Below are 13280 nucleotides of genomic sequence, written 5' to 3'. Positions count from 1 at the left end.
CAGACAGTGTTGTCCAGAAGCAAGGCTGCTTGACAAGGATGCCCAAAAGAGTCCCAATCAATTTCTTTGCTTCCCCTTTTGTTCCCTTTTCACTCTTCCCACCTCTCCAGTACTCTTTAACCATCCTTATCACCTCCTATGCAAAAAACTGCTGAGTCTTCTTTACCATTTCCCAACTGAACCTGCGTTTGATCATTTTGGACCCTCCGTTCTATTGATGATTACAGCACTGCTCTTAGCTTGCTTAGAAACTCCATGAACACTAGTACTCATTTCTTATCTCCAACAACTTAATTTACAGTAATGTTGGAAGCACCATAACTTAGGATGACCATTGTTACACATACTTTAAAAGCTGGATTCTTGCAGGTCCTGTCCTTGGGACCTTGACACACCTGGGGATTTGGCAAACAGGAACCTGAAGACTTAGGAGGAAAAGCTGCAGAACAAGTCCATGCAGCAGAAAGGGGAGGGATCTGACCGGCTAACGAGTGCTCTGAGGAGAAGGGCCTGGGCATCATGATAGCAGATGCCATAGGAGCCAGTGGGCCTCACATTTCAAAAGGAAAGTGGAGAAATTGAAGAAGGTCCAGACAAGGTTTGCCAAGATGAAACAAGGCAGCGTAAATCACGAACTGTGAGGAGAGTCTGAGGGAATTATGCATCTCTGGCCTCCTGAAGGGGAGGCATGGGTTGCCGTGGTATGAGCCTACAGCTACATGGAGGGTTGACCGAGCCAAGCTCTCCACTGTAGCGACAAGTGATCATAGGAATCATAGGAATCATAGAATCATAGGTTGGAAAAGACCTCATCAAGTCCAACCATCCACCCAAAACCACCATGCTTACTAAACCATATCCCGAAGAGCGGTATCTACACATTTTTTGAACACCTCAAAAAACAACGTTTAGATATGACACTTTGGGATATGCTTTAGTAAGATAGGACAGAAGCAACAGCCACCAAATGCTTCTTGGGAGCTTTAGGCTGAGCTTTAAGCAAAATAAAATGTACTAGGAGGAGCACTGATGAGATCTCTACCTTTGGAGCTCTTCATGTTTCAGCTCCACAATGTCACCGCCAGACTGGAGGTTGCCCTAGAGACCCCCAACAGTCTCTTCCCCACCAAACCTTCCATGAGCCTCTTCCTTACTACACATTCTGCAAGAAGAGATGCAGGTGGCTATGCGGGCCTCTACTTTATAGGACAGCTCAGGGTGGAATGGAGTTCAGAAGGTCTCAACTCCAGCGCCCAGCTCAAAGAGAGGCCAGCTCTGAGGTCAGACCTGCTTGCACAATAAATGTCTTCACCCACAGAAAGAGGTTACACATGAACCAGGCATCGAAGCCTCCATTACGCAAATGGAGACGATGCATTTGATCAGCTCCCTGAACACAGCTATTGGTATTCCAGGCCTCCTGAGATTCCTGGGAATGTTCACCTTCTACAAGCTTCCTGGGATGTCTTCCCACCATGGGGTGCTTTAGGCTGTAAACAAAATTGAAAGCAAGGCTCTGACTTGGGTACTCTCAACTTCAGTGCTAAAAGACAGCAAGCTGGAAGGAGCAAAATTTAAAACCTGTGAGAAATGAGCTGAAGATAAGAGTATGGAACAAGCATAGCCTTTAGATCACTCCACATGTGATGGCTCTGCTCTCAGTTTGCAATCATTGGCACTCAGAAACCTCACCTGTTCCTGGTAGATGACAGGTTGACCATGAGCCAGTCATCATGCCCTTGTTGCCAAGAAGGCCAATGGGATCCTGGGATGCATTATGAAGAGCGTGGCCAGCAGGTCGAGGGAAGTTCTCCTTCCCCTCTACAATGCCCTAGTGAGGCCCCACCCGGAGTACTCTGTCCAGTTCTGGGCTCCCCAGTTCAAGAAAGATGAGGAGCTACTGGAGAGAGTCCAGCGGAGGGCCACAAGGATGATGAGGGGACTGGAGCATCTCTGCTACGAGGAGAGGCTGAGGGAGCTGGGCTTGTTCAGCCTGAAGAAGACAAGGCTGAGAGGGGACCTTATAAATGCTCACAAATATCTGCAGGGTGGGTGTCAGGAGGATGGGGCCAAACTCTTTTCAGTGGTGCCCAGCGACAGGACAAGGAGCAATGGGCACAAACTTAAGCAGAGGAAATTCTGTCTGAACATGAGGAAGAACTTCTTCCCTCTGAGGGTGACGGAGCCCTGGCCCAGGCTGCCCAGGGAGGCTGTGGAGTCTCCTTCTCTGGAGATATTCAAGACCCGCCTGGACAAGGTCCTGTGCAGCCTGCTGTAGGTGACCCTGCTTTGGCAGGAGGGTTGGACTAGATGACCCACAGAGGTCTCTTCCAACCCCTACCATACTCTGATTCTGTGATTCTGTGATATAATGAATAATGAATAATTGTATTATTGTAGAATTTGATCATTATTAGCAATAGATATTGAATCAATGTGTAATAAAATGTAATTTGATTTAACATGGAAGTATTGAAAGTAATGATTATTTCAACACTTCGAAAAGGAGGAAATGTATCCAGGGTGATAGAATCAGTTGACCATAAACATGAACAGTGCTGCTGTGTTCCTAGTACAGCCCAACCCACCTGGACATCAGGTCCGGGAACAGAGGTCTATTCTCTAGGTAACCACTAACGCTAACCATAGTGGGTAATGCTGTTTTTGTCAAGAGAAATGATGGAGTGTGGTTCTGTGAAACGGACTGAAGAGACTGACCAGGTTTGCCAAGATTGAGAGCCTAGTGGGCAAAAGGTGATTCCGGCAGGGGGAGACCACGACCACCAACTCACTGACCCCCTACTCAAGTAATACCACCTACCCAAAAACAAATAATAGAAGAGGGTGACTGAGTCTGCGCAACAATCTACGTAAGAAGCGAGAAAGTCTACATCAGTCGGCAAAGAGAATAATATTGAATATGCATGAATAAAATAAATATATATATTTTTAATCTATATAAACTGCATGGAAAAGTTATGAGGTATGCACGTCTGGAGGAATTATCCCTCGTGCATCCAGCGCTGCAATAAAGAATGCCTGCCTTTTAACACTACAGTGGTGTTACGAGGTGTTATTCCTGGATTTTCGGTGACAAGAGGAGGAAGATCATTAAGTATTGACATAAACAGCATAAGAAAAGTCATGTAAACCGAAACTTAACGGACATGGAAGCTTTCAACCTCAACCATTCTTCAAAATAGTTTTTCAATTTTTCTTCTAGTATGTACAGCTTTTGAGTCTATTAAAAATAACAGATAAAGAATCTTTTGACTCACTTGTACAATATCAAATGTATTCTGAACATGTGAGGCCTCATGTCCACAGCAAACAGTTTTGTATTATCTGCCTATACCTCTGAAAAGAACAATTATTTCAGAATTTCAAGTGTAACTAATATTCTTGGTAAGAGTCTTTACTTGCACAGACAATAAATATTGTTTGTTTACTGTTAAATGAATGGAAGGCAAAAGAGTGTAAGAAGTAAAAAAAGCAAAAAAAATATTGCAGAGAGAGCAGGAGAAAGATTCTCTTGCAGAATCTATGCAAATTCTTAACAGAGACTATGCTAAGAATATCAGACCTAAAAATATTGCTTGATAGAAAAGATGAATTCTGAATATACAGAAGAGCATGTTTTAACACATTCAAAGTCAGATTGGACGGGGCTCTGAGCAACCTGATCTAGTTGAATATGTCCCTGCTCAAAGTAGGGGGGTGGACTAGATGACTTAAAGGTCCCTTTCAACCCAAGATATTCTGCAATTCTGTATTCTTCCTGGATTTTCCTGGTGATTATTACAGTCTTCTTTGCTGCCTCATGGTGAGCTTTCTCATGCATAGCAGGGCCTTTATGGTTATCTCTTATGAAACTGCTGTCTTTTTATGTACGCATCTGCAGAAAGAGTCACAGAAAAGCACCACATGGATCAAAACAGATGCCGAGTGATGTGCCCTTAAGAACCAGGTGAGCTCCCCCATGCCTGTGGCTTCCTGGTAAGGAGTGTGTCCTGAGGAGGGGATCCAGCCTCTGCTACTCTCTGGGGAGGGAAATTAGCAGTGTCCATGCTGCCTCGGAATACACATGGTGACTTTTTCAAGATCATCCTTCATCTGAAGGGCTTCAGACATGTACTTGTGGATTAGGTGTTGCAAATACTGATTCCACTGACATTGCCCAGAGGGGCTACCACAGATGCAGATTGCTCCCCTGCAGATATTTATACTTAGGCAGATTAGTTCTCTGGTTGTTGTTGTTGCAGATATTGATGCTTTTAGGGAAATCACACAAACACTTGAAGGACAGTGGAGGATTACCACCTTAGTGGCCCTTCAGTGAACCTGTTCCTCTTTGCCATTGTCTCACTGTCATTGTGCAGGGTGTGGTGTGAAAGGTGCTGAGCAGAGGGTGACAATCACTATTTTTGCCTGGGCTCCTGCTCATACAGGATGCTGTTGGCTGCCTTTGCTGCTGGGTCGTGGTTTGCCTAATGAAGTCAAGGACCACCAGCACCATTTCCAGAGAGCTGCTGCCCAGCCACACAGCTCCTTGCTTCTGTCTCTGCAGCCTGTAATTCCCCTGATCAGTCCTTGGGTCTCTACAAGATGTATGAAAGAGGTGCTTTCTGCTTTCTCCAGTCACAATGAAATTCCATTGTGTATCAGAGTAGCCCTGCTATGACATCAGCCTGGTCTCTCAACATCCTTGGACTCATCCCCTCTGGTCCAGTGGGTTATAAAGGGTTGACCTTATCTAAGTAACCCCTGACTTGATCTCCATCCACTGCTGTGTTTCACCTAGGGTTCTTCCTCTTAGACACCCAGAACAGGGAGACCTTGCAGGTGGATTCTGAGGCAAAGAGGACACAGATAATTTCAGACCTATTCACCTCTGCTCTTCCTGAATTCTGCAGTGGCCACACACTGTCTTTGTTTCTTTTTTAATTGTTCTAAAGGATTCAGTGCTGTGGCCTTTAACTCCCTTGCAAATGTCAACTCTAAAGGAGCTCTGGCTTTTCTAAAACCCATAGCATTTCTGAATTCCTCCTTTGTTTCCATCCTTGCATCCATCTCTTGTATGCTCCCTTTTATTCTTGGAGCTTCTCCCTGAGTTTCTTATTTGCCCAAGCTTCTCTCCTGATAGTTCTGCTTCTTGTCCTGGCTATTGACATGCACAGTCTCCTGCCTGGAAGACACTGTCCTTGAAGACCAGCTGTGCTGAGCTCTGTTGCCCTTGTGTGCTGCTCACATGGGCTTACTCACTAAAAGTCACAAGAGTAGGCCAAAATCAGCTTCTTTGAGGCACAGCATCTGCATTTTTCTGCTCTCCTCCTTGGGAGATCAGAGTCCACTATTTCACAGTTATGACAGCGACAGTTGACACAGGTTTTTACATCCTTGAACCAGCTTTTCATTCTTTTTGACTAACAGATGCATATGAGCATCACCACTCTTGAACAATCTGACAGCTGAGCTACAAAGATTGGTGTCCCAAGCTGTGTCTTCACCCAGGCTCTCCAGAAACCTCCAGGACTAATTGCATGCTATGGTGGTCCCCTTCCAGGGAATGCCAAGGTAACTGAGGTCAGCAAAGGGACATTAATTCATTCTTTGCCTCCCACCAGGACGTCACCCTTACCAGTCTCTCCCCTGACTCTGACTGATAAAGACTCACTCAGCTTGTTCATCCCATAGAGGAGCTCCACACACCTAAGCAGCTCCTTCTCACTCAGGACACCAACCTCCTGAGCTTTCTGGCCTGTTTCTCCTTCTCATCCTGTATCCACCCATCACAGCACCCCAATTATGTCAGCTGTCTCAACATGCCTCAGTTGTTCTTCCCTCCAAGTGGGATGAAAAGATGCCCTGGGGGTCTCCAGCTTCCCCTCCCTGTGCCTCAGGCTGAGGCCATTGGAGCATGTCTGGGCTGCAGCACCTCAGCTGTGGCCCATCTGTGCTGAGAGCAGACTGGCAAAAAGAAACCTGCTACCAAGTGCCCAAGACCTTGTGTGTGCAAAGTCTTTCCTTCACAGCAGAGACATGCTGGAGTGGATAACAGGTGGCAATGTAAAGGAGAAGCGAGGTGCCCACAAGTAGAGCAAACCCTGCTTTTGACAATGCCAGGAAAGGAGTTTGATGTCTGCTCTGTCTCTGCAGCCCTGAGGGCCTGTGGTGGAGGTGAAGCTGACCTCAGGAAGGAAGAGATGAGGTCGAAAATGTTCTTGGGTGTGGATGTCACTGTGAAAATTATGGGCCTGATCCATGATTGTGACATCAAAGGGATGGTTAAATACTGGAGGAGAGAACAACGAGCAGAGTTTGAGAGGGAATGCCCTCAAGTGAACACCCTGCTGTGAAGTGCTTGCTGTTCACGCTCTGCTGTTCATCCACTGGATAGAGAAGGGACAGAACTTGTGTCACTGCAGTGGTGGGATTCCATCACTGCCCAAAGGCACCAAATCTGTGTGAGATGCCCTGGGTGGTGCCTGTCACACAGCGAGTCTGAGTGGGGATGGGGTTCCCGCATAGGACCTGTGCTGTGCATGTCAGGTGCATACTGTTATCCTGGAGAGCCCTAGCACCTTCAGTAGTCATAGATGTCTGTAAATGTAAAATACATGAGGATTCAGCTGCCCTGAATGAGGTTAGGCAATGAGGGGATGAACATGAGACAAATCGCATCATACTATTAAGGCTATGCGGACAATACAGCTGATGGAGAATAGGAAGAAAGAGACCTGCCTCTCCCTGTGCTGCAGGACTCCATATGGTCAAGCTGATGACATCGATCAACAGCCCTGGACATATATAAATATTTGCAGGTTCAGTTCTCTTGAATGTGGGCACTTTCTGTCATTGAAGTTGACCGAAGGCATTTCCCACCAGCCTCCAGGAAGGTGCCCTCAGACACTGCTGTGTCTCTATGAACTGCTCCAATAGAGCTTGCAGTTGCCCACAAGCATCTTGGTCACCTTCGAAATCAATCCTGTCACCAGGTATCTGTGTCTAAAGTTCTTCCTCCTGCCCTCCATGTTTATTAATAATGAAGGGAGCTGAGACAAGGAGCTCCCATGCAGAAGCCTTTTTGGTGCCCATCTGAACTGAGGCAAGAGGAATCCCGCCTCCTGTGGGTTTGTGGTGTGCATGAGAGTGAGCTGAGTCCTCTTCTAGCTCCAGGACTTCAGATCAAGGATGAGATGCCTCAGATGAATAGGCTGAAACCCTTCCCTCAGCAGGGGTAAAGGAGATCTCTCCCTGTCACTCTCTGGTTGTCTTGTCTAATGATGGATCAAGGAAAGATGACTTTTGTTTCTTACTCTTTTTCCAATAAAGTTATGACACTGTAGAACAGAAGTGTTTCTCCCTAACAGAGGGAGGGAACATGAGTGATGACTTCATCCTGTTTCACAGCAGGTTCCCTGGGGGGAGCCCGGAGAGGGCAGAACCAGAGACACATTGGGCGGTCTTGTGCTGCTGATCTGAGCTGGGCTCCTGGGATGGAGGGAGCTCATGGCAACAGGGAAACACTTCAAAGAGACAGCTCTGCCCAGAAGCAGCTCCTCTGCAAAGCACAGCAGGACTGCTGGCACTGCCTGCAGACACAGAGGGGAAAGGAGTGAGGCAGAGAGGTTAAAGGCAGTCTGGAGTGGAAGGATGCTGAGAGCTCACTGAGAGAAAGATTTTTTCAGCCATTGACACGGTAAGTCTCCACGTGAAGGGCAACATATCTGCACTTTATGAAAAGATCTACTAAAGCTGTCACACCCCCCAGCCTACGGGATGGACCTTGAGGAATATCACAGTTTTTCTCTTGCTGTAGGTGAGAATGTGCTGCAAAGAAGGACTTGCCTGCTGCACCACGACAGGTAGAGGGCAAGTCAGTTCCCTTCTCGCAAGGACGGCTGCAGGGCTATGAAGGTGGATGTGCAGCCCGGGCTGCCCGAAATTGTCCTGCAGAACAGGGTCTCTGCACAAACATGAGGCTTTGTGCTGGGGCAGGGACTCTGCTGCCTGCCAGGGTCAGCACTCAGCCTGCCCAAGGAGCTCCCCAGGTTACTGCGAGGAGAAGCTGTGTGAGGAACAGAAAACCCCAGTAAGGCAGGGCAGGTTCCTTCTGCTATCAAGAAACAGCTACATGGGGTCAGGGAATCTCACAGATCCAGATCTCCCCAGGATATTTTCCTGTTGATATGTGAAGGGGAAGGTCAAAGAAGGGGTGACTATCAAGCTCTCAAGTTACTTGCCCTGTTCCCTCTGAGGATCTCAGGGACTGAGAGCACAACGACCTGGCAATGTGTGCAACTGGGTGAGGGTAGCAGTGTCCTGAGTGCCTGGCTGCCTCTGCCTCTTTCGTCTCGAACCTCAATGTATTTCTCCTTCCTGCTCCACTTGTCTGTGTTACTGAAGTAGTACCCATGTTCACTCCATCAGGCTCTCTGGGGATGGGAGTTTCAGCTGCAGAGTCAGACACTGATTGTGTGGGCCCTCCCAGGCAGGCGTGTCCATGGGAATGAGGTGCGCCAGTCTTCTCTAAGCTGTGGTACATAGGACAGTGAAGTCTGTGGGCCCAGAGAACAAGCTAGATTTCCCATAGTCAGAATCCATCACTAGGACACATGGCTATCTTCCTGAGGTGTTCTTCAAAGCTATGAGCAGGGCTCAAGAATGCATATCTTTCTAATAACACAATTGTGTTATCTGAAAAGCCCCATGAAGCAGCGCAGAGATTCTACGCCCAACTGAGGAAATGCTCTTGGGTTGGTGAAATGAGCCGCATGTGTCCTTGACTAGAAGTGGGGTGCTGAGACCTTGAGTAAGGGTGAGATGTTTAGTAGTCTGCTGTGTATCCTGCTGCTCTTCAGCTGTGTCTGGTGGCTTTTCAGGATAACATGGGAGTGCGATCACTCTCAATCTCAGAACAGTGTAAGCCCAGAGCAGCTGGGCAGCCCTGTTCTCCCTGAGTGCAACAGAAATGCTGAGGGTTTCTGACATCCCAGAACACTGCCCAGGTGCGTTGGGGGCAACTCTGAAAATCCCAAAGGACTCAGCCTGACTTTGCCTTCCTCATTTCTTAACACTGGGAGTGCAGGTGCTGAAAAGCCCTTTTGAGTCAGGAGCAGTTTCAAAGGTCAAAGTCGAACACCAGGATGCCCCCTTACCCCCACCATGCCCACGAACCTCAGTGTTGCACAGCATGGCTGAATCCTTGGCAGCCAGTGCACAAAGGTCCTTTTCCTCATGGCACATTCAGCCAGCACCAACCAGAGCTATGGCCAATGAGCTTAAAGAAAGTATCCTAAAGAAAGAAAGGGGTGGGGGGGGGGGTGTAGCAGGGGGAAAGTCTGCAAGAAAAGGCTCAGAGACGTATCCCCTAAATTCCCACTGTTTTTTCCTCCTTGGACAGGAATATTTTCCCAGAGAGAGCAAATGCCTAATGGCAGCTCCATCACCGAGTTCGTCCTCCTGGAATTTGCAGACAAGAGGGAGCTGCAGCTCTTGCACTTCTGGTTCTTCCTGGCCATCTACCTGGCTACGCTCCTCAGCAATGGCCTCATCATCACTGTCATAGCCTGTGACCACCGCCTCCACACTCCCATGTATTTCTTCCTCCTCAACCTCTCCCTCCTCGACCTGGGCTCCATCTCCACTACTGTCCTCAAATCTATGACCAATTCCCTGTGGAACACCAGGGCCATTTCCTTCACTGGATGTGCTGCCCAGCTCTTTCTGTTTTCCTTCTTGGTAGTAGCAGAGTGTTGTCTTCTGACTGTCATGGCCTATGACCGCTACGTTGCCATCTGCAAACCCCTGCACTACGAGACCCTCCTGGGCAGCAGAGCTTGTGTCCACATGGCAGCAGCTGCCTGGGGCAGTGGCTTTCTCAATGCTCTCCTGCACACTGCCAATACATTTTCCATACCCCTCTGCAAGGGCAATGCTGTGGACCAGTTCTTCTGTGAAATCCCACAGATCCTCAAGCTCTCCTGCTCACACTCCTACCTCAGGGAAGGCGGGCTGCTTGTAGTCAGTGTTTCTTTAGTTTTTGGGTGTTTTGTTCTCATCGTGCTGTCCTATGTGCAGATCTTCAGGGCCGTGCTGAGGATCCCCTCTGAGCAGGGACGGCACAAAGCCTTTTCCACATGTCTCCCTCACCTGGCCGTGGTCTCCCTCTTCATAGGTACTCTATTGTTTGCCTACCTGAAGTCCCCCTCCATATCGTTCCCATTGCTTGATCTAGTGGTGGCTGTTCTATACACAGTGGTACCCCCAGCAGTGAACCCCCTTATCTACAGCATGAGGAACCAGGAGCTCAAGGACGCTGTGCAGAAACTGGTGACTGGATGTTCTTAACTAACAATACACTTCCCACCTTCTTCTGCATATCGCTCACATTGTAAAGCACTGCAGGACCAGGCTGTCTTTGGTTGTTTGTTTGGTTTGGGTTTTGGGATTTTTTGGTTGTGATAATATTCCCTGCAAGGAATCGCCATTTTTCCTCCCACTGCTATGTCAGTATCTGCTTGGCTTCTGTGACCCAGAGACTGTGTAAAAGAGGAGCCATGCTCTCGGTGTGCTTCAAGAATATGAAGACTGCTGCAGCCACTTGTTTGTCTAAGATCCTTCCTTCAAAGCTTTCTCTAGACCTTCAGGGGCACCTCTGGAGGTGGAGGGGAAAAGAGTCCCAGCACAGCAGCAGTGCCAGGGAGCACCAGCTCTTGGTCTTTCCTGAACTGCAGTCTTTCCGCCCTCCTGAAGTCCTGCTGAGCCCTTTTGTGACTGTAATTCTTGAGTGCTCTGGCAGCTCTGCCACAGTGCTGCGGTGTGGCAGGCCTGTGACAGCAGGCAGGGACAAGCACTGGGCACCCCTGTGACAGAGGTGACACACATAACAGCATTTCCATCATGAAATGGGATCTCCTCAAGGCAGGGCCTGAAGGCTTCGGGCTGCTTCTAGTGATGTTCTCAAGAATATTCCCAGGAAAGTGCCCTGGAGAGGAAAACATCTTTGTTGGCAACACAGAAGGTTGGATTGAGTGGACCCTCAGCAAGTTTGCCAACGACACCAAGATGTGTGGTGAGGTCGACATGGTGCAGGGAAGGGATGCCACCCAGAGGGAACTGGACAGGCTTGAGAGGTGAGCCTCTGCAAACAACATGAAGTTCGACAAGGCCAAGTGCAAGGTCCTGTACATGGGTCAGGGCAATCCCAAGCACAACTAAAGGCACGGAGGAGAATGGGTTGAGAGCAGCCCTGAGGAGACAGACTTCAGTTTCTGGATTGATGAGAAGCTTTACATGACGCCCCAATGGGTGCTCGTAGCCCAGAAGCCCAACCCTATCCTGGGCTGAACCCTCAGCAGCGTGGGCAGCAGGTCAAGGGAGGGGATTTCGCCCCTCTGCTCCACTCTAGTGAGACCTCCCTTGGAGTTCTGCATTCAGGTCCGGAGTCCTCAACACAGGACAGACCCAGAGCTGTTGGAGTGGGGCCAGAGGAGACCATAGCAATGGTCGGAGGCCTGGAAAGCCTCTGCTGTGAGGAAAGGCTGAGACAGTTCGGGCTGTTCAGTCTGGAGAAGAGAAGGCTGCGGGGAGACCTTAAAGCAGCCTTCCAGTGCCTGAAGGGGCCTGCAAGAAACCTGGAGAGGGACTTTTTACAAAGGCATGCAGTGACAGGACAAGGGCTAATGGCTTTAAACTAAAATAGGGTTGACTGAGATTAAATTTTAGTAAGAAATTCTTTCCTATGATCATGATGAGGCCCTGGCACAGGTTGCCCAGAGAAGCTGTGGCTGCCCCCTCTCTGCTGGCAGTGTTCAAGGCCAGGTTGGATGGGGCTTTGAGCAACCTGGTCTAGTGGCAGGTATCCCTGCCCATGGCAGGGAAGTTGGAATGAGATACTCTTTAAAGTCCATTCCAACCCAAACCACTCGCTGATTTTATGACTTTATGAAGCCAGTTTTGCTACAAAACTTGATTGTTTGAAGCATTCAAGGGTTTCCCCTCCATCTGCCCCCCTTTGGCTCTTGCATGCTGAGCACCTCCAGGGCCTGGCTGTACAAGCACTGCAGTCGAATGGCTTTGCTGGAACTTTGTGTGTTGCCTGGAGTCCGGCACTTGGAGGGACAGGGTTCTGTGCCATTGGGCGCCCATAAAGGACCAAGCTGGGAAGTCAGTCTGCGAGTCAAAACCAGCAAGGTCCACGGCCAGGCCTGGCTATACCCATGGCTGTGGCTGGGCACCAGTATGCCCACAGCATAGCTCAGGTCAGCCTGGCACTGGATTTCACATCCCTGATCCACTTCTGTCTGTTTGCAAATACCACGTCCAGGAGAGCGTCGCCTGTGTTGACACATCTGCAAGCTGCGCTAAGAAGCTGGCCCCAAGAACCGGCAGAAACTTCTGGGGCTGATGGCACCCTGCACTTTCCCCTTCCCATGAGGTCGGGGCAATTAAAGTCCCCAAGGGTGATGTGGGGTCAATCATCTGGAATTGGTAAAATAAGCCTTTCTCCTCTTCCTTATGTGATTCCAGGTATTTGTCTCCTAACATGATGTCTCCTTAACTGGCCTATCCGCTGACCCTCACCCAAAAGATCTCAGTCTGCTGCCCAACCCTTAGAGGATCTCTGTTCATGCAGGCAGCTCCTACATTGAGGGCATCCTGACATCTTCCCCACTGTCTCCTTCGAGTCTGTATCCATCCGTTACAGCACCTCAAGCTTTCTGACTTGCTGTGCTGGTTTTGGCCAGGATAGAGTCAGTTCTTCTTCACAGCAGCTAGTAAAGGGCTGTGTTTTGGATTTGTGTTGAAAACCATGTTGACAATACCAGGATGTTGCAGTTACTGCTGAGCAATGCTTACACAGGGATAAGGCCTCCTCTGTTTCTCACACCACCTCTCCAGCGAGTAGGCGGGAAGTGCACACAAAGTTGGCAGGGGACATCTGACCCCAACTGACCAAGGCAATATTCCATACCAGATGTCATCATGCTCAGCATATAAACCTAGGGTAAGAAGAAGGAAGGTGGAGGACATTCAGAGTTCTGGCTTTTGTCTTCCCACGTAACCTTTACATGTGATGGAGTTGTGCTTACCTGGAGATGGCTGAACACCTGCCTATGGGAAGTAGTGAAGGAAATCCTTGTTTTGTTTTAGTTGCACTTGTGACTTTTCCTTTACCTATTAAAATGTCTTGATCTCAACCCATGCGTTTTCTCACTTTTACCCTTCTGATTCTCTCCCCTGTCCCTTCAGGGGAAAATGAGCGAGCGGCTGCTCGG

The 13280-nt window shown here is 48.8% G+C and overlaps 1 protein-coding gene across 1 annotated transcript; it reads left to right on the top strand.

Moving 5' to 3' along the window:
• Nucleotides 1-608: 608 nt before the first annotated feature.
• LOC142362601 (olfactory receptor 14J1-like) lies at nucleotides 609-10350 on the top strand. The gene is made up of 4 exons (XM_075432031.1): nucleotides 609-623; nucleotides 682-750; nucleotides 1066-1237; nucleotides 9404-10350. The coding sequence occupies exons 1-4, from the start codon at nucleotides 609-611 to the stop codon at nucleotides 10348-10350; spliced, it is 1203 nt and encodes a 400-aa protein (XP_075288146.1).
• The last annotated feature ends 2930 nt before the right edge of the window (nucleotides 10351-13280 follow it).

This window comes from Opisthocomus hoazin, chromosome 10, assembly GCF_030867145.1.
Source record: "Opisthocomus hoazin isolate bOpiHoa1 chromosome 10, bOpiHoa1.hap1, whole genome shotgun sequence".
In the NCBI taxonomy this organism is placed as follows: Eukaryota; Metazoa; Chordata; class Aves; order Opisthocomiformes; family Opisthocomidae; genus Opisthocomus; species Opisthocomus hoazin.
This window is presented reverse-complemented; position numbering and strand designations above follow the sequence as displayed.